General features: G+C 36.6%; 1 protein-coding gene across 2 annotated transcripts in view; it reads right to left on the bottom strand.

Annotated features, from left to right (window-relative positions):
- Positions 1-24,209, bottom strand: part of LOC114031797 (desmocollin-2-like) — a 42,710-nt gene extending 18,501 nt beyond the window's left edge. For both annotated transcript variants that reach the window (XM_027846932.1, XM_027846933.1), the window contains exons 1-7: positions 24,011-24,209; positions 17,685-17,769; positions 11,969-12,168; positions 11,574-11,693; positions 5,108-5,263; positions 4,118-4,262; positions 17-183 (exon numbers count right to left, since the gene is read on the bottom strand). In XM_027846932.1, coding sequence (XP_027702733.1) covers positions 17-183; positions 4,118-4,262; positions 5,108-5,263; positions 11,574-11,693; positions 11,969-12,168; positions 17,685-17,769; positions 24,011-24,079 — 942 coding nt within the window. In that variant the 5' untranslated portion in view covers positions 24,080-24,209. The remainder of the gene's footprint in view (positions 1-16; positions 184-4,117; positions 4,263-5,107; positions 5,264-11,573; positions 11,694-11,968; positions 12,169-17,684; positions 17,770-24,010) is intronic.
- Positions 24,210-24,565: the final 356 nt, after the last annotated feature.

The following is a 24,565-nucleotide window of genomic DNA, read 5'->3' as shown; positions in this document are numbered from 1 at the left end:
GTAATATTTATGATACCTCTCTGTCAGACCGAGATGATGTTGTGATGATCACACCTGTGACTGGGTGTATAGAAAATAATATAGGTGATGGTGGCTGTTGCTCTATAATGGAATACTTCAGGCGAGTATGCATTGTGTCAGGTTCATCAGCATCTGTGGCACAGACTTGACCCACTGTTGTACCTACAAATTGAAAAGGCATCTTTAATACACATATACTTTACACGTTTCCATAGTGCAGTGGAAAGAGTACTGAACCTTGGAGACAGGCAACTAGGTGGCAAAGTGAACCGAGTGCTGTACCTGAAGACAGGAAAACCTGAGTTCATATTTAATCTCTGACACTATGTGACTTTGCATAACTCACTTAAACTCTGACTGCTTCAGTTTCCTCATATGTAAAATATAGCTAATGATAGCACCTACCTGTCAGGGTCGTTGTGAGGATAAGAGGAAAATATTTCTAAAGTACATTCCTTTAGAAAGAGCTATATAAATGCTAGTTGTTATTGTTGTTTAAAAAAATATTGTTGCTGTTATAGACCAGGGTTGTGAATCCTATCCCTGATACTTATTACTTATGTCATGATATATGAGCTATGCAATTTCTAAAAAACCTCAGTTTCCTAATTAAGAAAATGAAGATAATAACCATAGTATTTATTTACTTCTGTTATTGGGATATTCAACTGAAATAATGTATTGTAATCCACTTTGCAATCCACACTTATAATGTCCTGTAAGTAGCAATTATTATTACTCATTTATCTTCATATCTTAAGTGGAGGAAGGAGCATGGTATAATAGAAAAGAATCCATCTTGCAGTTAGGAGACTGATACTCAATTCCTGACTCTGTCACTTACTTACTGAGTAGCCCTGAGCAAGTCACAACCACTTTGGGCCCCAATTGACTCATCTGAAAAATGAATGAATTGGCTAAGATGTAAGGTTTCCTCAAACTCTGATGTTCTATGATTCCTTGAAGAGGAAGAATGACAAAGCAGATAGAAAGCTGGACTTGGAGGCAGGAAGTTGTAATACATTGATATTGTGCCTCCAACAGTGATCAACTCCAGGCAAATCACTTAACCTCCTTCATGGCTCAAAAGAGACTATTTATGTAAAGCATTGTGCAAACCTTAAAGACCATGTAAGAGTCAATTATTTCTACTACTTCTACATTAATGATTGTCAAATTGACATCTCCAGGCCTGACATCTTACTCAGACTCTATGCCCCAAATTTCCATACTTTGGGACATCTTCACTCATATGTCCCATTATCAGTTCAAACTAACATTAAACACAGTTTGTTTGTTTTTTCAACTTTTCTCTCAAGCTGGTTTCCCTTAACAAATTTCCTTTCTTTATAAATGGCACCAATACACATCTATTCAGCCAAGCACAAAATTCTGGCATGTTCTTTGGCTCACATGCTTTCCTTATCTACATGATATAGAATCTCTTCCCTCCTTCCAGACTCAGCTCATGCATCACCATTAATATGAAGATTTTCCACTTCCCTCTTATCGTTAGTGCTTCCCTTCCTAAGTAGTTTGTATTTAAGTCCATTGTGTTTGTTTTATTCATATTCGCCTCTTTTTGTATACTGAGTGCTTAGCATAATGCCTGACACATAGTAGGTACTAATAAATGTTTACTGATTGATTGATTGTGTATATACTTACATATGTACACACGGTCTCTCCCAACAGAATGTAAATTCTCTAAGAGCAGGGACTATTTCATTCTTTGTTTTCATATCTGGGAAACCCAGCATAGTGCTTGGCACATAATCAGGGCTTGATGAATGCTTGTGGATGATTAGTACTTTGCTCCTTATATTTAGTCAACCACCAAGTCTGGTTAAACCTTCCTTTACAAATTCATCCTTTCTTCAATAATCCAATTGCCAGTTTTTACTTCAAGCCCTTATAATTCTCTTCCCTAAATTACTAAAATAGTTTTCTCCCTGTTATCCTTTCTTTCTTTCCTCTGATCCAGGGGTCATTAAAAATATAAAAACCATTCTCAGCTTAAGGGCCATACAAAACAGGAATGGGCAAAGGCTATAGTTTGCTGACCTGCTCTAATCCATACGACATAGACTATTGTCAGATCTTCTTTAAACAATATTTTCTTTATGTCATTTCTCTGCTCAAAAAACTTTGTCAGCTAGGTAGCACAGTAGGTAGAGTGCTGGGCCTGGAGTCAGAAAGACCTGAGTTCAAATTTTAGTTTAGCTCCTTACTACCTGTGTGACTTTTAGCAAGTCACTGAACCTTTGTCTCAGAGGATGATAATGGCACCTTCTTCACAGGGTTACCATGAGAATCAAATGATAACATTTGCACAGCACTTAGAGTAGTGCCTGGCATATAGCAGGTACTTCTCCCCTTCCTTCAAAAAATTTACAGGGACTCCCTACTACTTGTTGCATTTCCCAAATCTTTCTTGCTGACTTTTCAAGGCCTCCTAAAACCTGGCTCTACCCTCCTAGTCCAACCTTATTTCTCATGAAATCTTTCACTGTAAAATGAAAGTATTAAATTACAGGGTTATTTTTTAATGTAAAGATTCTATATTCATTCATATGACCTTGCTCACATTATTTCCCTTTATCTGGAATGCCTTTTCCCCACTTCCCTTCAAAATATTACTTATTCCAAAGGCCAAAGTCAAACTGTCTTCTCTGACCATTCTAACTCACTAAGCCTTCTCCTATCTCTGAACTCTTATTGTGCTTATATTCTATAATCACACTATTTGCAGTACTGAACAGAGTATTATCTTGCATTATTTAGAAATTATTACATGTTCATTAATAATTTATTTGGCTTTAATTATTATTAATAATAACACTAATAATCATCATTCACATTTGGATGTAATACTTAGGGTTTACAGAGCACTTTTCTTGGTAAAGTTGTTCAAGCAGTATTAGTCACATTTTACAGATGAGGAAATTGAGGTTTGGAAAGTCTAAGTGATCTGTTCTCTGTCATGTAGCTAGCAAGTGTAGGAACTTGGACACAAAGCTAGGATTTGGGCTCCCAGACTAGTGCTCTTGGTACTTATCATATTGCTTCATTCCTTTATAAAATATTCAAGGGGAAGCTGTGGACCTGTACCTTCTGCCATTCTCGCCACAGCAAAAGAAATTGAATTTGTCATTTTCTGAACCCCCTGGGCCTCATCAGTACCATAATTGAATTCTTTCTCCTATACATGTTGTCTCCCCCATTAGAACAGAAACTACTGAGGGCAAGAATTGTCTCAATATGTATTTGTATTTACAGAACAGAATAGCATTCAGCACATAACACTTAAATGCTTTTTCATTCATTTACTGAATAAACACTTAGCAGTAGTCATATTCTACCTCTGTTATCCCTCAGAGAATCTAGCACTGTATCCATATCCATATACATATTCAGTATGTCCAACATACTCAATAGTAAGTTGAGTTTAATAAATCTATTATATTTTAAGCCAATACTATTTTTTAGAGTTTTGATTTATGTAAGTTTACTGCTGTCAAGTAAAAAGAAACATTTCATTTCATTTTTACTAAGTACTCCTGCTTTCAAGCTTCAGGGGGTAACCTCCTACTGTTAATATTTCAGTATTTGGTGAACATATGCGCACTTCATAACATCATTAATTTTGCTGATATCCCTGTCCTATGGTCTTTGTCTTTCCAAACCAAATAATGCTATTTAGGGGCCAGTATCATTTGTTAGCTTCTATTTCCTTTCATCAATTTACTTGATGTTCTCCAGATAGTTCTAATTCAATTACATCTTTATTAACTAATAGTAACAAGAAAGAAACAAAATCCAAGCTATAGACTAAGAAATTTTTTTAAAGAAAAAAGTTAATATCATGTCTGGTAAACCTCTCTGGAGTGCCCAGTATTTGTTCACTGATCTTACCACAACTCATTAGATAGACATTTTGATTAATCAAAGAGCCCATTTTTGGGTCTCATGCCTCAGAATCACCATTTTACAAAATACATATTTTCTCCTAAGTGTATTTCCTTTACCTGCAATAATACAGGTCACTGAAATACATTCTATCTTAGTATAATCTGTTGTTAAAAGATATGCTTACCAGCTCCACAATTTTCAAGAACTTCAAATTGATAAGGGTTTTCAGTGAAAATTGGGTAGTTGTCATTTTCATCCTCAACTCTGATTTCAAGGGGTAGTGGAAGGTCTACAGAATAACCATCTGGAGTTGATGCATAGGCAATTATCTATTTAAAAAAAAGGAAAAAGGGAGGAAAGAAACATATCTTTAGATCTTTAATATAAAATGTAACAAAACCTAATGATTCTAGTTTTAGGAATTATAAATATCATAGTCAGAGAGGACTACATCATTAAAATGCATTAGTTTTTAGACCTGTGAGATATACACTTTTATATTCAACACACATTTATTTACAATGTATATGACAAACAGAAATTATGAAATGACATTATGCATAAAAATGGCTAGAATCTGTAAAATCAGCAAAACGAATTGTATTGCATGCTTTGTTCTGGTTAAGAGAAAAAAATAGAAAAGAAATATATTCAAGAAATTTGAATATACAATAAAGGTTTTTCTAAATAAAAAAGTTTACAAAAAATGATAGATAATTCAAAAGTAAAATCAAATTAGAAGTGTAATTAAAAGAAAAATGGTTCTGGAAAAAATGAATAAATTAGAACATGCCTGTGTATTTTAAAGTTATTATCTTCAAAATGGTTATGACAAAAGTATAATCTTAAGTTACCTCTGGATCTGTCAATTAGAAGAATTTAGATAAGTGGCTGGGCTGTGGGTTGTTGTTTTTTTTTTTAATTCCCTCATATCATTTTGTTTAGACTGAAAGATAAAAAGCTTAAAGACACCAATAGTGGTCATCCAGCCTTTGTTTGAAGTCCTCCAACGAGGGAGGTCATACTAACTTGCAAGGTAACCCATTCTACTTTGGGATGGCGGTAAAGGTTGAAAAGTTTTCTTTTCATCAAGCCAAAGGAAAAAAAGGGATGGTCTGCCCACTAAAGTAGAACCACTGTAACTCCACATAAAATTAATAATTTTAATATGTACCTCGTAAGATGCACATTTCTCACGATCTACAGGACGAGTAACAAAGAGGTTCCCAGTATCTCTCTCTATGTAAAACAAATTTAAAGGTTCTTGATCAACTCCAGGCCCTCTGATTGAATAATAGACTGTGTAATTCTGTGCTGAGTCAGACTGGACCTATAAAGAAAAAAAATGAAAGAATCAAGATAGAATGAGAAATGACTAAGTGTACTTTTGATCAATATATTATCTTGTGAGTTATTACAACATTATATTTGGTGAAAAAAAGAATCTCAATCAAAAAGTGCCATGTAATAATCTCTAAGGTATTAGGACAGTGACAGCATAAAGGTAACACTGAAGATTAACAAAATAATAACAGATTTTAAAATGACAAAACCAAAAGATTAGCAGCAGATTACCAAATAAGAAATATAAGAGTTGTAAAGCAACACCTCAGTTTGTCCAGAATGTTTGAAGAATTAAGATTCTGGATACCTGTAGTTAAGCTCCAGTAAATTTTTTCACTTCAAACTTTTTAAATGGAAAATTTCTAAAAAGTATTATACACTTTGCTTCCATTAATTGTTGTGTGAAAACATGAGGTCAGGTGAAAGATTGCTACAGGGAGTCAGCTGTGTCCACAAGAAAAATATTGTAAATGGGATAGCAAGTGAATTGATTTATGGGAGAGTTATTAATTTGCATCCAGCTTCACCAATGCCTTCAAAGGTGACTTGAATAATGCCTCAACATGTGTCTGTTACATCTTATTGGGTCTGGTTATATTTAGGATATTATTGCAAAATATCATTGGCTACTAAATTATCAGAAAACTATTAAATTATGAATATCAATTATTGTACTGTGTTATAAACATATTTGGCTGTGTGTTTACTAAGCTATACTCAAGAAAATAATTCCAAAGAAATAATAATTTACATAGCACATTAAGGCTGGTGGAACACTTTATATACACTAAGTGCTTTGATCCTTACAACACTGTGAGTTAGATAGTACTGGCAGGATTATCTCCATTTTGCAAGTGAGGAAACTAGGGCTCAAAGAGGCTTATGATTTGCCAGTGGTCGAATGACTAGGAATCATGAGCATTGGGATCTGAACTCTCATCTTCCAGATAATGAGTACAACATTCTCTCTATCAGACCATGTTTTCTTGCCAATTGCTTCATAAAAGCAAATGATACATGAATAAGAATAAACTTATTTATTGAATTGGACCCCAGAAAATGGCAACATCACCATCTTTTCAAAAATTTACAAAATTTAGAATTGAAAGCATCTTCAGGGATGCCTTAGTTCAACCTATGCTTAAACAAGATGATAATAATAACAGAAGGAAGCCCTCTATAATAGTCCTGAAAATACAGCATAATGTATTAACTTGAAGAATTCTAGTGAAGGAAAACCCATGTGACTTTTTGAGGCAGTGATATCAAGCTGGCTTCAGAACAGTTTTCACCCACTGTTCCTAGTGTTGCACCCTGAGGCTAAGAAAATGTATAATCTCTAATTCCACAGGACAGCCTTTCAATACTTGAAGACAATTTTTTTGCCTACCCTCCCCCCACCTGTCTTCTCTTACCTAGGCTACACATCTCTAGTTCCTTCAACTAATTCTCATCTAGCATGACCTCAAGGTCTTTCATAATCCTGGCTGCCATCCTTTGGATACCCTCCAGCTTATCAATACCATTCCTAAAATGCACATACAGAACTGAATGAAATACTTTGTATGGTGGCCACTTTAAAACTGGATTATTATATCCATAGTCCTAACAAAATCTTAACTTTTTTGGCCAATGTATCACACTGATTATTCTTATTGAATTTGTAGTTCACTAAAATCTCCAGACGTTTTCAGATGAACCATTATCTAAATATGCCTTCTAATCTTAAACTTTTTTGGACCCAGCTGTAAAACTTTTCATTTATCCCTATTAAATTTCATCTCAGCAGATTCAACCCAGTGATGCAACCTGCAGAGATCTATTTTGGATCCAGGGTGTTACCTATGCCTCTCATCTTGGTTCCATTTACAAATCTAATAAGAATGCCAACTAAAACTTTATCTAAGTCACTGATAAAATGTGAAAAAGAAAAGCACAGAACTAAGCACAAATCCCTGGGGGCACTACACTGGAGACTTTCTTCTAAGTCTTTATTTCTAATCATTTACAAAATTTGGAATCTATCTATGGATTTGTCCATAAAATTCACAACAGAGTCATTGTCAAATGATTATCTAAGATAAAAGCAAATTATGTCTACAACATTTACCCTATTTATCAGTCTAGAAACCCTATCAAAAAAGGAAATGGCATGAATCAAATATAATTTGCTCTTAATGAAGCAATACTTGGCCCTTTAGACTCACCGCTTCTTTTTCTACATGATAACTATTCCTTAAATACTACGCTGTAAGATTCTGCCCGAAATTGAATTCAAATTCACAGGTCTATATAGGTCGCTGATTCAATTCTCTTTCTTTTTCAAAAATTAGAACATCTGTACTTCTCTAGTCCTATGGCACTTATCCCATTCTCTGTGGTCTAAGATGACATATAATTACTTAACTATCATATTCATAACTTCTTTTCATGCCTCTAGATGTACTTCACTGGAACATAATGACACATATTCATCAAATATAGCTAAGTACTTTCTCATTATTTTCCCTACTTATCTTGAGCTTCAACTTTTTTATTAGTCATTTTTTGCTCTGGTCTTGATAGTCTATGTATCATTCTTGTTGCAGAGAAAACAGAAAAAAAAGAATTGATTGGTTCTACCTTCTCTCCCTCATACTCTATCATCTTGTTCATTATGAAGTGCCATCCTAGATCTTCTTTAATCCTCTTTGCCCCCAATATAGCTTCAAAACAACCTTTTTTGGGGGGATGCTCCTTATGAATGCCTAGCCTCAGCTTATTCTGAGCATTAGTTCTCTTGATATTATAGGACTATATGACAATTTCGTGTTCATTACCTGCCCTTATTTCCATCATCTACACATATTGTTTATCTTGTTTTGTTTTAATCTAAGTTGACTTCTGAGTATCTTGTAAATTTACTCTTGCCTCTTTGAACAATTTCACTTCCTTTGTGGAGTTATATCTCTGGGTCTTTGGCATTTCCTTCTTACTAGCTTCTAGGTTGCTTTCTCTTATGGAATTTTAGACCATGGTATCCCACCTATCCTCTCTCTGAGCCCTCTGAAACATACTCGTCAAATTTGTGGTGCAGGTCAGATTGTCCCCAGCTTTTTCACCTTCTTTCTTACAAATTCTAAGATCAAATGACTATTTTCCCCATATACTGAATCAAAATCTAAAGCAGTCATCTCCTAAGAAATTTTCTCATTCTCCATGAACTCTTCACTACCTTTTTTTTTTTGGCAAGGCAATTGGAGTTAAGTGACTTGCCTAGGGTCACACAGCTAGTAAGTGTCAAATGTCTAGTGTGAGATCAGATTTGAACTCAGGTCCTCCATATTCCAGGGCCGGTGCTCTACCCACTGAGCACTTAGCTGCCCCTCTTCACTATCTTTATCAGTGTCTTTTGACTTCTTAGGAACATTCAAAACACACTGTCTTAGTGAAACTAAAATTTAAAAAAATCACATGAACTTCCTTGTGAGCTTTAATCCATTCTTCCTACAGTAACTGTGTTAAAGAGGTAAGGAGGAATACTATTCCTTGCCATTTCAACAATATGCAATGACATTTTCTAATCCTAATTATAAAACTTTCAAATTATCTCTCAACAATAGACATTTCTGTAATCATAAATCAGTTCAAATTTTTGTCCCTAAATCCTCAACAATGTTTGCCTTTGGACCTACATAGCATCTTTAGTACCTGTTTCTCTTCCAGTCATAGACCACCACCCTAATTCAGGGCCCCACTCATTGTTGTGGAAATGATTGCAATAGCCTCCTTGTTGGTCTCTCAAGCCTAAAGTCCCTCTACTCTCCAGTCTCTTCTTGTACAACTACCAAAGAAATATTCCTAAAGCACTGTTCTGGTCGCTCCCATGCTCCAAAACCTGAGTGGCTCCCTATTATCTCTAGGATAAAATACAAACTTCTCTGTTTCATATTCAAAGCCCACTGAAATTTGGTTCCAGCCTACCTTCTTGGTATTATTATGCATTCTACATACCACGCAAATTACCATGCATGCTCTTTGGTATACACAGTATCTTATCTTCTGTCTCCTTGCGTTTGCACATACTTTTCCTTCTCCTTAAAATGTATTTCCTTCTCACCTCTCTGCCTCTTAGACTTTGTGACTCCCTTCAGGCCTCAGCTTACATATTTCTGCTATATAAAACCTTTCCTGATCCATGCCCAAGTTGTTATTGTCACTACCACCACCACTCTGTATCCTCAGAAATTATTTGTCTTAAATATATGCTATATTGTATTTTATTATGTATTAATATAAGTGAAAGACAATTACCTGCATGCATACATATAGCATATGTCTCTCCATATGTCTATATGTATCTATTTCCACTTACATGTGTACAAGTTGTTTGCCCTCATGAAATGTAAACTCCTTGAAGGTAGAGACGGTTTCATTTTTTATTTTCTATCTCTAGCATCTAATACAGCACCTGGCACACAGTTGGTACTTAATAAATGCTTTTCAATTGACTGATAGAATTCCAAGTACAAGCCATATTAAAATTTGTATTGTTTACATTAGAATAAGATGAAAAGCCTTATATGACATCAGCATGATGGCATCTCATGAAATCTCTTTTGTAATAATATTTCATATTCTTAATGGCACTCATCCAAAGATTGCTAACATTATCTAACACTCATTTCAATAAGATACTTAAAATATTTCCAGAAATTAACTCTGATCACTGGAAGAGGATTGAGGGAGGAGAATACCATGATAATCTAATGAGTGCCTTTTCAGGTAACTGTATTCTGCTAAGATGATCTTTCATTCACTGAAGATACATAACATATTATGGAACAAATTAGAGAAGAAAAAAAAAAGGAAAACCTTTTCCCATTTAGGTGAGTGTGTAGTACCTTAGAAACCTCTAGGATAATTACATTTTCTCATCATTAAAGGTTTTGTTTTATGGGAACCCATACATAGCATTAAGACATGTAATAGCAGTCAATCTGTCTTTAATCTTTGTAAACCTGAGGGCATTTTATTCACTGGCACCATCAAGGGCAAGTATAATCAAAATAGACTAGTTTTGGCAACACTATAAAATGTTACCAAACATAGGGTATCCCCTAAACAAAGTTCTATAAAAGAGCCACAAAATCTTTCTGCCTATTTAGGTTCCACAGACTATGTGGGATCACACTTTAAAACACTGGGACACATATTTTCAAAATTCCTACTGGGTGCAAAGAACTATGCTAAGGATTATTATGCAAAAACAAAATGAAAGTCTCTTTGCTGACAGAATTTATGTACTACTGCCTTTTAATACCATGTCTAACTTTGACATTCAGAAAATACGTATAATTCAAACTTAAACTCCTTGGCTTTCAAAAATATTTTACTTTTCCACACTTATTCAAAGATAGCAACACTTTTTGATTGGAGAATTCCCATATCAGAATGGCACTTTAATTTAGTGAAACTACACTTGTGTACATGTACATATGTATGCACACATGCACATAAACACATACATAAACTATATTTGTGAATATTGTTATACCTGTGTACATAAATACATATTATATATGTATGTGTATATGTATGTATACACACTATGAAATCATATCTTAGCTTGCCAGTATGCCAGTATATATGTCCACAAATTAACACATTATATATTACCACATCACTCTCTAAATGTCATAATGCTAAACCAAGTAGGATTTTGCATAAGGATTTTTGCTTTGAATAATTTTTTATACCTCCATTCATATGCATCTTTGCTCCCTTCCCATTCATACTATTTCTCCATCTCATTTTCTTACACCAAGATCCCATGGTACCCTTCTCTAATTCCTACCCCACTTTTGTTCTCCAGTGTGATCTCTCCTTTGAAAATTTTATTTTTTGCTCTTCTCCTGTTAAGACACAGGATTTGGCTTTTATATTCACTGCCAATCAATAACAGTACTCCCTTTCTCTAGTAGACAATCAAAATGCATACAATTTAAATTTTGCATTTTATTATTTCTGACAGTGTCCATTCTCTGAGGCTTCTTTGTTGATTTCTGGGAGTCACTTTCATACTATGAAGTTTCATGCACCTAGCAATCAAGATTTTACTACTTTATGAAAGGTGGCAAAAGCTTTTCTAAAAAGAAAATCCAAAAATATATATGTCATGTGTACCTAAATACATAGGTCCATAAACACACACCACATATAAAGAGGGTAGCCATGATATATTTAAGTGATTGAAAAGTCAGCGTCCAAGTTGCAGGGATATGAAGAACTGTAGAATTAAGCAAAAATGTAATTACCTGTTGAAGAAGCATGGGGAAAGGACCTAAAGAGTTCTCCTGCAATGAACAAGGGATAGGAGCCCATCTTCTCTTGGCACGCTTAAGGACTGTTTCTCTCAAATGTCTTTTCTTCAGTACCTGGATTTAGAAAACAGAGAAAATACACATGTGAAATCAATGGCTATTTTTCCAAACATTAGACTCTCCATAAGCAACCTGTCTCATAAGAACCAAGAATGAGATGCAAGATTGATGAAACAGAAGAGGAATGAAATAATAGCAACTTGAAAAATCTGGCCAAAAGTCAACATCATGCAAGGGTAGGCAACAGGCATAATTCACCAATAAAGAGACAACGTAATGATGAAAAGCAAATAATACACATTGAAAAATATTGATATGTTCTTTTATACCTTCTTTTGATATTCTAGTAGGACAACTAGATTCTTCTGTTCTCTTTTCTCTGTGTTGGAAAGTAGAATAGTAAACATTCTCTTCTCAGGAGACAACACAACAGGATTGGTTGTATACACCGAACCATCTTTGAAAATTCTGAAGTGAGGGTCACTTGAATGGATTATATTTGCAGATGGAAGGCACTCATCTAGATTAACTAAAGGAGAAACAAATCACAGCAATTTGTAAAATGCAAACAAAAGCAAAATATATTTTACAAGGAATTATGTGGTCTTTATAGCATAATGAGTTATTTGAAGATCATTCTCCTTCATAGAAAAGATGGAAACCAAATTCAAGTTGTATGATTCTCCTTTCTCACTGTTCACAAGGCAATTAAAAATGGATCTATCTGTCCCATATTGTTCTTTTTGTTCCTGATATACCCTATGTTGTCTTTAGCAGTTTTTGTAAGCTTCAACTCATTTTGCATTTTTCCCTTACTGATATTATTCTTATAGTTCCATGGTATTTTTTATATTCATCCTTAGTTTCATGATCATTCTGTCTCTTTTGTTCTTCTCAACTAGGTCTAGTAACTGAACCTGCAATATCTTTAGTACAATGGACTCTCAGTTAAGGAAATTCTCTCAACCATTGCAGGTTAGCATCCTCTTTAGAGCTTTAAGGACTGTTTCTCTCAAATGTCTTTTCTTCAGTACCTAGTCTTAGAGAGCTGCTCAGAGCACTGGGAGGGTATGTGAATTGCTCAGGTCACACAACCAGTGTCAGGTGGCACTTGAACCTGATGGGGTGTTTGGGTGTTGTTGGATCCCAATTTCTCCCTGGCCTCAGAAACACTATCCCTGCCAGTTTCCCTCCAGCCCAAGGACACTGTGCCTAGCAATTACTCATGAGTGGGCCCCAGCAAGACACTTATCTCTCTCCCTAGTGACACACAGCTGAGTGAGAGGGTGCTGGGCTGCTTAAGCCCCAGCCCTAAGATCATGTCTCTGGAGGCCTCCCAATTTTTAGTAAGCTCCTGTCCTGTGAGGAAAATTTTCTCTTGTTGCAGAGCATTCTCTAATCAGGATAGAGAGAGAGGGGTGCCTGGCTCAAGGAGTTTTGTCCCTGGCTGGCCAAAGGACTCTTCCTCCCACCAGATTCCCAACTCCCTTTGACAATTCCCTCCCTGTCTGGCATACTCCCTACACTTTCCCATCCATAGCTCCCAAAAACACCTGGACTTTTAGATTACCTAATTAGTATCCCTAGCATTCCTTTCCCATGCCCTTTTCCATATAAACCCCAGCTCCATCCTCAGACTCTCCCAGGCTCCTTAAAAATTTTTGCCTGCTATATAGCGTTAACAATAAGTCTTTGCCAACTTGACTCAAAGAATGCTTGAATCTGTGAATTCATTCCAGATGATCCTGTCCTGTACTCCGGTCTTTGAGGGGTCTCAACCCCTCAGACCATAACACACCCATGTTGGTAGAGAGAGCAAAGGCACAGAATGCTTCTAGGAAACTATTGCAAAAATTTCATCAGATGGTAACAAAGGCATGTAAAAAGAAAGGAGAACACTAATGTGGAAGAGGTTTCAGAGCTAGAATCATCAAAACTTGGCAACTGAACAGATGGAGGAGAGGAAAAAGTCAAAGTTAAAGTCAAAGAATCTGGTACCATAGATGCAGATGTGGCACACTGGAGGCGAATGGTGTAGTGGGAAAGGCATGGAACTGTAAGGCAGAATCAAAGCGACAAATGTGAAAACACACATGAATACACTGAAGTAATTGTGAAGAGCTATATTAATGTAAGTTAGCATAACATATGCTCCTAATGCTTCCAGGAAGTTTTCTGGAAGTAATAGATCAGTAGGACAATGGGAAAGGTAAAAAATATATGCAGGTGTACATTTTCCAACATTCCCAAGTGTTTTTTTTTTTTCTTCTTGGCCTTGAGAAACTTGTGAGGACCATTAGGATTACCTATCATACTATTATTTTTGTAGTTGGTGATATTGTGAAAAGATATTAATTACTAACATATATTAATAAGATGATAATGATTACAATGATGATGATGACAATGATGATGATGATGATGATGATGAGAGTACCACTTTTCCCAAGGTTTCTTTTATTAAACTGCCAACAACAAAAAAAAGATATTTTGGGGGGGTCAGAAGTCAGCCAAGAGTATCCATTGGAAAGTAAGCTTTCAGAGTAGCAAGTTAAGAATTTATCAAATGCTCTACTGTTAGTGGAATGAGAATGCTGATCTCAAAGTAGAAAGTTAAAATCCTCTATTAATGCTTCAAAATATTCTTGATCCCAATAGTGTGGGTACTCCTTCAATTGTTACAAGTAAAAAACCCTTCCACCCTATGCTAATATTTTCCCCATATTTCTATAAATTCTTCATAAAGGAAAAATCTAAAGCCTTCTTCAAATTCTTTTAAATATTTGGTGGGGACTAGTACAACACTTGGGCCGTCTTGTTAACCCTCACTCTCACTACATGTTTGGACCACATAGATTTCACAGTCTTGCTCAATGCCCAACTTCACAAGGAAGTCATATGCATCAAGGTAAATTCTGACATTTGAAAAGGCAAGGTCAAATTCTTCACAAAAACTACCCGCCTTGCCCCTATTTCCAACAGATGTTAATCTATAAGTTTTCATGATCTTCATGGTGGTCTGCTTATTTACGAGTACTCTGAAGTAAGATGACCAAGTGTTACATGAAATGATTCTTTTTGTTCCCTGTTGGCAAACATTGACTCTTTCATCTAAATCTATTTACTTCCCACATTGTGTCCATCCATACAATTCCAATTTACTTAGGTCTTTCTGGTTTTATTTATAGTGACATATTGTTATATTTATTTATAGTGACAAGTTGTTATTTAGTTCCACTGTTAGAATGTTAATTCACTGGTCACAGAACAAATATCCTATATTTAGAGAACCAACAGTTAAATTAATATTGGTAGCTATCCTAAATAACTGTGATTCTTGGTACTCTCTTCTCCATTATCTATCACTGTGACACTTTAACTGCAAACATAGGAAAAGGGATTTAGGGCTGATTTGTATTTTTATTAGTTTAAAAGGTTATTATGAACAAAAAGTTCATCATCTAGCTGCCAGGTTGGTGATTGGCCTCTCCACATTAAGCTAGGCAGATTCTTGGACACCTGTTTACCCACAGGACCATGCCTAAAGTTCCACTTTACCTTGGGTTCTGCTGACAGAGTCTTTGAGGAAACAAAATCAAAACTTCCAAGTCACATAGTGAGGTATTTGAGTGGGAGATTCGTTGAAGTCTCACTTTACTTTCTTTTTTTAATATGGACCTGTTATTTAATTAATGTAGGGGACTCCCTGGTAAGCAATTTCCTCTATCAATGTAGACAAGCACGTATTATAGTCATAGGGAGTTGTCTGTTACACTAATAAGTCAGTGGGCTTGCCCAGGGTCACAGATTGTATGTGCCAAAAGTTGGACCTGGACCAAGGACTTGCTGGTTCTGAGGTCAGCTAGCTGAGGTCAGCTACTCCACCACAATTCTGTCTTCCCACTACTTCAATATCTAAATGTTGAATATCTGTACATAACCTTCACTTATGTATTACTAAGGAAAATCACTAACAATGACTGATTTTTAAAGGCAAGTTTTGAAGGATAACTGAATTGTTTTTCATTTAAGATAGCTTCTAATTCATTTCTATTCTTAATTCCAAAGATTAGTCATACCTAATAGGTTATGGCCCATTTTGGGCCTTGCAAAGGACCTGACCCAATGACAATAAAGAAAAGAGGAAAAAAGAAAAACCAAACTTCTCCACTCAGAGGATGTCTGGTTCCAACAGAGTACCCAAAAGAGAGAAGAGACCTAGGTTGACAAAAGCTAGTCCTCATAATTAGGAGAGAAACTAATCTGCTTTGTCTTGGCTCTTATGTAAAAACACAGACCTACTTGGAAGGGCTGGGGATAGAAGTAAGAAGATAGGGTTTTGACTTTCCATATAAGCAGCCCCTCTCCTCTAGACCCATGTGTGCAGGCTGAGTTCAGTTCTGAGGAATCTCTGGATTCCTCTAATACATAGGGAACTCTGACTGAATGTCTGGGGGAAAATTTCCAAAGAGTTCAAGAAACACAGAGAGCATCCAAAATCTCCTCAGTGAATCCTTACAGCACATAGATCAATCTAAATGGATTTCTGAACTCATCTCACTAAGGCAAACAGGTTAGCTTAAAGGAAAATAAACTGTAAAAAGCTCCAAAGAGGTGTGAGTCTCCCCAAAAGAGACTTAGCACTTGGGGTTATTCACTGAGGATTTCTAATATAGTAGGAAACATTATCCTAACGCCTTGCAGCCCATAAGGATCTCAAAAAAAAAAAAATGACTGTCCTCATGTTTAGCTTTTCTATTTATATCCTCAGTGACAGCAAAGCACAGTGCTTTGCATATAGAAAGCACTTAATAACTGTTTTATTCATTTGTGTCACAAAAAGGAAAAAAAATGTGGTTGAACTATTACATTATAGTCTAGGTGAAGTGTTAGGCACCACTGTCCTTTGGAATAGAAAAAATAATGAACCAATAATATTTAATAGCCTTTTAGAGAAGTGATTTTTTCCGCTAGGATAACATATTTGAACTCAAATTACCTTTACAATGCCATAAAACTACATGTACAACAAAAATAAGTAAAAATAAATAAATAAGCCCAGTGTATGTAACACTGGCCTCAAAGTCCAAAAGACCAGGACACAAGACTCATTTTTAACTTAAACCAGCCCTGTCCTTGACCTCTCATTGTCCCAGACAGCTAAGAATATAAGTTATAGAACAGTTGCTTATCTGTTTAGTAAAGGGAGTTTCCAAATTAAGAGTTCTCTGTACTGATAAAAATTCGCAGGTCAGAATTCAATCCTATCTTCCCCCTCAAAAATAAAAAAACATCCTCACATTGCATAGCCTTTGAGTTATAAAACACACTTCTTCCAGCAACATGGCAAGGTAGAATGTACAAATAATATTATCGTACATTTTACAGATGAAGAAACTGAGGTTCTGAAAATTTAAGTGACTTGTCCAAAGTCATATGGTTAGTAAAAACCTGAGTCAGAACTCAAACTCAGGTCTTCTGACCCCTAAATCTAGTGAAGCCTTACAGGAAATCATCTAACATGTTATATAAAGTGTAATTTGAGTTTGCAGTCACTGACCTAAATCATATATGTATTTTAGACACCCTCTCCATGCCAATCAAAAGTTTTAAAAGTAATGTTTTTCATCTTCAAAACAAAATTTTTGAAAGGCAAAGTCATTTTTCCAGATCTCATTTACAAGGAAATATTTTACTACAAAAATTCTATTTTATTAAAAATTCAGAATAGTGCCTTCCCCCCCATAAAAAAACCCAAGTATCTAGAGACCTGTAATTCTTTTAAAAGTTAGGGGATGGAGGGAAAGTAGCTCACCTAGGAGACATACAATATCTAAAAGAGTATTCACCACCCCAAAAATGAATCCTTACACTATGAAGCACAAAAGTTTTGTGAAAATTATACTCATTTAAATCTACTTCTAACTGATTCCCATGCTAACTCCAAAGATCTATCACCTAACAGTTTCCCTGACTTCAAACATCACAGTTAAAGAAAATATATCAAATTACAGGTCAGGAAAAATTTCTCTTTCATTTTCTTACCTCTACCAACAAAAGTCTCAGCTTCAAGTTTAGAAGGAACAGAAAGTGTCACCCTTTTGCAGGCTTCACAGGAAAAACTCAAGACCTATAAAGAAAATCAAAATTAACTATTGTTTGCAACTATCCAAGGAGAGGTCTTTCATTATTGTTCAGTTGTGTCTGATTGTTCATGATCTCATTTGGGATTTTCTTGGCAAAGATACTGGAATGGTTTGCCATTTCCTTTGCCAACTCATTTTACAGATGAGAAACTCAGACAAATAGGGTTAAGTAACTTGCCCAGAGTCATATAGCTAGTAAGTATCTGAGGTCAGATTTGAACTCAGGAAGATGAGTCTTCCTGACTTCAGGCCCACCACTCTATCCAGTGGGCCACCTAGCTGCCCAATTCAATCACTTGAGCAAACTAAAATGGAAGGACAGTATTTGGAAGGGACATACCTGGAAAAGGTATATGGAATAATAAAAGGAAGCCCTAAATTCTGGTCCCCTCTTCTACTTAGTAGCCATTTGACCTCTAGCTATTCACAACCTCTGAATATTCTCATTTGTAATGTAGAGATGTTTGTCCTGAATACCTTAAAGTGTTACAAGAATCATGAAAGCATGTCCAAAAATGTAAAGTGTTACACAAGTGTACAGTAAAATGTGGTGCATGTTTAAAAACAGGATGAATGTGGAAGAACAAAAATCCATATAATAGTTCTTTATTTATAATTGGATTCCTTCCATGGCTAATTTAAAAAATTATTGAATATGATCTTGAAGAAAATAATGTGCCAAGGATGGCAGCCAACACTAACATGGTTTAGTGGCTGCTTGCTGCCAGATATAGACATACAATGTCACTTTCAATCTCTCCATTTGTATGAGCTGCCTCAAAAATCAGAACTAATGTTACATTGAATACACACATAGGGATAAAACAAGACAGATAAGCTTCAAATATTTTGAAAGTTGAAAGTATATTCAGAAATTTACTGAATTTTGTTCTGTCTAGTCCTTTCCGACTTTTTTCAAAAGTTTTCTTTGTTTTGAAAGTTTTGTAACAGCAACAAGGGCAGGGACTGTTTACCACCTTGTCTTTGCAGCCCCAACTTGTAGCATAGTACGTTGCCCCCAGAAGACATTCACCAAATCCTTGTTGAATTGACTTCGATCTGATCACAAGAGCAGTGTGGTATAGTGGAACAGGAGTCAGGAGAACTGGGTGACTTGGGTGCATTATTCTACCTCTCTGGGACTCTGATTCCTCAAATGTACAATAAAGGGGTATAAAGCTCTTCTGGTTCTAAATAAAGTTATCTGTTCTATTTCTTAGAGAGTCGGGAATACTTTAGTGTTTAACCTAGACTCATGATTTCATTAGTATACAGAGTGTTCCCTTGTAAAGAAATATCCTCCACTAATGAAGATTTTAAATTATTCCTTAACTTACAGCCTTAGTGGGCAGTGAGAGGTTAAGTGACTTACCCAGCAAGCATCACACAGCCAGTATGGAGCAGAGTCTGACCTTGAACACAAGTCAACTTGACTGGGGAGGCTAGCTCTGTATCTACTGTGCCAAGTTGACACAATGTTTAGTAAAGAAATTATAAACATTTTATAAAGTTCATAAATATAGATCAATACTTTAGAAAATTATTTGGTTCAAAATTGGCTTTTCAACAAAATCAAATGAGTTTTCCTTCCAAATTCTCATATACCACAAACCTACAATGTATATTATAAACAGATCTAACTTTGTCTTACATTTTTACCTCTCAAGATTATATAGTATCCTCATTGGTGTATTTGCAAAATTACTGTTGTTCTTCAGTTGTGTCCAACTCTTCGTGACCCCATATAAGGTTTTCTTGGCAAAGACACTGGAGTGGTTTGTCATTTCTTTCTCCAGCTCATTTTATAGGCAAACAGAGTTAAGTAGCTTGCCTAAGGTCACACAGCTAGTAAATGTCTGAGGCCAGATATGAACTCAGGAAGATGAGTATTCTTGACTTCAGGCCTGGCACTCTATCCACTTCACCACCTATGGGGTATTTTTTTTCCTGTCTTTAGCCTCCTTTTGCTATAGGTCTCACAATGAAATCTTCAGGTCTGAAATGTCTCATGGATGTTAAGAATAGAAATAAAGGACGCTTTTCCCACACAAAACTCGCCATATAAAATCTCAGCAAAGTACATTTCTGTGGATTTTTAAAAAGCTATATTTTATAGTCCTAACTCTACCATAATTTAGCCATATATCAATTTAAATTATGTGAAGCATTTCTACCTCTCAGTACACAAAGCAAAATTAACCCAAAAAACAAAGCATAGCAATTGTTTGGGCATCATTCATTATGCATATAATAGGTTCAGCTTAGAAGTAAAAAAGTATTATGTTCAGAATCAAGATGACCTGGATTAAAATCCCCATTCTGATATTTGAATAGCATAGTGATCCTAAGTCATTAGTTAACATCTAATGGCCTCAGGCAACTTTTTAGTATTTATAACTCATCTATGATGGAGTGAGTTTACTATCCAATATATAACTGCATAAGTGTACCCTATAGTATTCAGAGCTATGTATGCATATATCTTCTTTGAAGGGCAAAAATATTTCAGAAAAAGTGAAACAATCTCTCACATTTATATAAGTTTACAGTTATAAAATTGTAGGCAGCTAGGTGACTCAGTGGATAAAGCACTGGGCTTGGAGTCAAGAAGAGCTGAGTTCAAATCTAGCCTCAGACATGTAATAGTTGTATGACCCTGAGCAAATCACTTAACCTCTATTTGTCTTAATCCACATGGCAAAATACTGTAGTATTTTTGCAAAAACAAAACAAAACAATGGACAAAATATGGACAGTATATTCTGAGCCAGGAGTCACAAAGAATTGGACACAACTGAATCACTGAAAAACAGTAATTACACATTAACTCTAACTGAGAATCAAAAACTCAAGGGATCTCCTTTGGGCTCAATTTTTAAACAAACTTGCACAAAATCTTTTGTACTCTTAATACTTCAGTTTCCTCAACCATTAAAAAGAAAGAGTTTTATTTACAATAACTGTCTCTTATTTTAAAGGTATATTTTTAAAAGTAAGTTTTCAAAGCAGTTTGAGCTCCTTGGAAAAGGTACCATATAATTAGTAATTAATGTTATTTTATAAATTTAAGAATTAAGTTTTTTTCAGAGCCAACCTGGATGTAATGGAAAGAACATTTGATTTGGGCTCCAGAGAGCAGAGGAATCACCTTAGGTCAAGCACTTAGCTATGTGACCTAGGGCAAATCATATAACCTTCCTGGGTTAACTGAGACTTTCTGGGCATCAGTTCCCCTGCAGGGGTTGAACTAGAACAATCAAGGGTAGGGAACCTGCAGCCTCAAGGTCCCATGTGTTCTTCTAGGTCCTTGAGTGCAGCTTTGACTAAGTCCAAGTTTTACAGAACAAAGCCTTTCATTAAGGGGATTTGTTCTGTGAAGTTTGGATTCAGTCAAAGGGCCACACTTGAGGACCTAGATGGCAACATGTGGACTTGAGGCCACAGGTTCCCCGCCCCTGGATGATCTCCAAGATCCCTTCCGACTCTAAAATGTTATGATTTTGATGATATTCTCTTGATTCTGGATAGATATTGTAACTTTGTAAAAAAAAAAAATATATATATATATATATTTAAGTAGAGCAACAATTAAGAGTAACTTTGGTGGGGGGGAGTGTTTGTTTGGAGCTTCTTGGTTTGGGTTTGGGTGCTCTTTTGTTTCTTTGCTTATAAGGTCCCTGACCTTTTTGTCAGGAGTTACTTTTCATTTTGCCTTGAGATTTTTGGGTGGTTTAATCCTTGACAGAGAAATCCTGAGTAATGGAAAGGACACTAGTTTCCCATTAGAGAACACCACCAAACCAAGGTGGAGAATGAGGTGTGGCCATTCTTTTGCTATTCATATTACTCTTCTAATAACAAAACCTGTCATAGTTCAACTCATCCTTGTCAAAGCCACAAAACCTCAAAGATTAGAAAGGGAACAGAGTTTGTGGGAAGAATTCAGGGGTGGAGGAGAACAGATAAATCTAGCCTATTCAAGTAGTTCATACTTGGCCAATAGCCAGCTTTTGAATGCTCAACAAATGATTGAGACTGTGATTATATGTATGCTTTAGGAAATCCAGGGTTCAAACTAGAAGCCATCAAAAAAGAATTCTCCTGAGCTTTGTCTAGAAAGAAGTAACAGACACTAGGCTTTGCTCACAGTTGCTCACATAAGCAATCTGGTTGCATATGAATTCCTCCATATATCTGGAGTTTTCATTCTCTCTCTTCTGTTTTCCTTATATTTTTCTTATTTACATCCCTGTTGTACCCACCCAGTAGAATGTAAAATCCTTTTTATTCATAGGGATTTTTTTTCTTTATATCATCATTGCCTTGCACAGTGCCTACTGTATAGAGAAATATTTGTTGAATTGAAATTGAATTGAACCCAAAGTTTATGAAACACTGATTTGAATTCTTATGGATAAGTGAAAACCCACAATGTTCACATATAACTAAATTACTCTCCATTTGCCAAATATAACATAATATAACATAATGCCAAATGCACTACCTTTAACCATGGACAATTCTTCTAAATTATTATATAATGTAGAGAGGGTATGGAGATTAAGATAACAGTTTGACAAATATTGCATGTTGCCAATATGTGTGACATTTTTATGAACATATCAAAAACATTCATTGAGATCTGATGACATTTCTGCACATGTAATAACCACTCTAAGGTGTAAAAGTTGAGAGTTAACACAAATTTTACTGCAAAGGTGAAATATATGATCCATACAAATAGTTACACATAGGAAAATCATTTATTATTTAGGTAACTTTCCCTAACCATTCTAGAGCTACTAACAAGCTCCTAACAGGTCACACAAATATTCTTATTTCAAGACTCAAAAAATGGTGATGTGGACACTTTATTAAGTCATAAGTAGACTCATATCTACTTGTATAAAAAATAAAAACAACAACAACAAAAAAAAAAGGCAGAGAAGTAGCTGAGTAATTCAGATGTTGAATGGTTACTCCTACACCTATTCTCCACTTGGTTTTCTCAATAATTGCCTCTTTTCCAAAATTATCCACAGAGCTCTTCAGATGGTCTAAATTTAATACAAGTCTACTCTGTTCTCCAGATAAAATCACTCAGGTCAGTTACCAAAGGCCCTGTGAATGCTTCTGGATTCACTCCCCTTTCAGGATGACATTGGCCTCAAAGCCTGAAGCTCCACCAGAAAAAGCATTTCCTGAGACTAAATCTAGGACGCTGCCAAACTCCACATCTTTCCGCTGAGCTTTTCTCTTCTCATTTGTCCTCTAGCCCCAACTAATTCTACCAGCCGGTCTCCTTCCTCTTCCCACAGGCTCTCCAAGTCACCTTCAGATCAGCTCACCCCAGCATCTGCCAACCCCTTTCCAAAACTGCAAGAGAGGAGAATCACTAGTTGAAGTTCAGGGGAAGAGATGGGTGATAACCTCACTTCCGAAAGGAACATCAAAATCTCCACAACTACTCCCTCCCTTCTCCCACCCCAGCTTTCTTTTACCTGGGGTTTAGAAGTGACCTGGAGGGAGAAGCTCCCAGAAACACTGCTGCACTCTTGGGAAGAGGTATAAAAACAGCAATCGCTCTGATACCAGCCAAACACCTCAAGCAGCAGTCCCTGACCCCCAATCCTGCGCCCCGACTCAAGGGGTGATTTAGTACCAAAGCAGTAGAGGAAGGAAGTCAAACAGCAAAGGGCAGTGTATATTGGTACAATAGAATGAGTCAGAACTCTCTCCAGAGTCAGAGTTCCTGAGTTTAAACTTTGACTCTTGACAATTAGTAGTTGGATGACCTTAGGCAAGTCATTTAACCTCCCTGGCTCTCAGTTTCCCCATCTGTACAAAGAACAGAGTACAAAATGGCTTCTAAGGCCCCTTCCAGCATCTAGGCTCTGACACGCGCTCATCCACACCCTATACCTAGAGGCCACAATTTGGGAGTCAGTCAGATGCTTTTATCTCCAGCTACTTAAACTGATTAAAATCTAATAAAGATATCCGTTTGCCTCCAGATCCAGAAACCCGGTTCTAATTCCTCTACTTACCCTGGCTCACCTCTCCTCGGATCTTGTCCAAGTCTCACCCCGTCCCTCCTCCCCAATTCCTTCACGGGTCCCCGACCCCAGCGCTACACATCCATCCTCTGGTAGGGCTCCCCGGCTGGCTCGCTGGGAGCGGTGTTCGCATCCTCCCAGGAGCGGGGTGACCCGCAGCCGAACTCACCAAAAGGGTCAGCAGGAGCAGTCGGAAGCCTGCTGTAATTCGGAAGTGCTCCGGCCCGTTTGCGGCCATCGGGGCGGGATCCAGGGGCAAAGAGGACTCTGAGGCGGAGGGGACAGGCTGGAGAGGGCAGGCAGGTGGGGAAAATTAGGGTCGAGCGGTGGCAGCCAGGCAGCAGAGGGTGGGAGCCTGGCCTGGTGCAGGTGTAGGTGCTGCTGCTGCCACGGCTGCTGCCCAGGTGAGAGTGAGCCCAGGAAGCAAGAAGTGGCAGTTGCTGCTGGAGGAGGAGCAACAGGGGTGTAGGTTTTCTTCCTTGTTTCTCTTAAGCTACCAAGCATCTCCGGCCTTTCTGCCCAAGGGGCTTTTCTCTCCGACCCAGGGGTGGGGCCTCAGAGCTTCTGTAAAACAGAATGGCCCCTCCTTTGCATTTAGTCAACTCTTCCTGACACTGAGAAAGCCACAGGTGGGAACTCCCTTTTGCTGCCACTCACCTTGCAAAAAAAAAAAAAAAAGTTTTTTAACCTGCTATGGTTTTTTCTTCCTCTGAAGAGCAAACGC

This window comes from Vombatus ursinus, unplaced genomic scaffold (assembly GCF_900497805.2).
Source record: "Vombatus ursinus unplaced genomic scaffold, bare-nosed wombat genome assembly UNPS02015255.1, whole genome shotgun sequence".
NCBI lineage: Eukaryota > Metazoa > Chordata > Mammalia > Diprotodontia > Vombatidae > Vombatus > Vombatus ursinus.
This window is presented reverse-complemented; position numbering and strand designations above follow the sequence as displayed.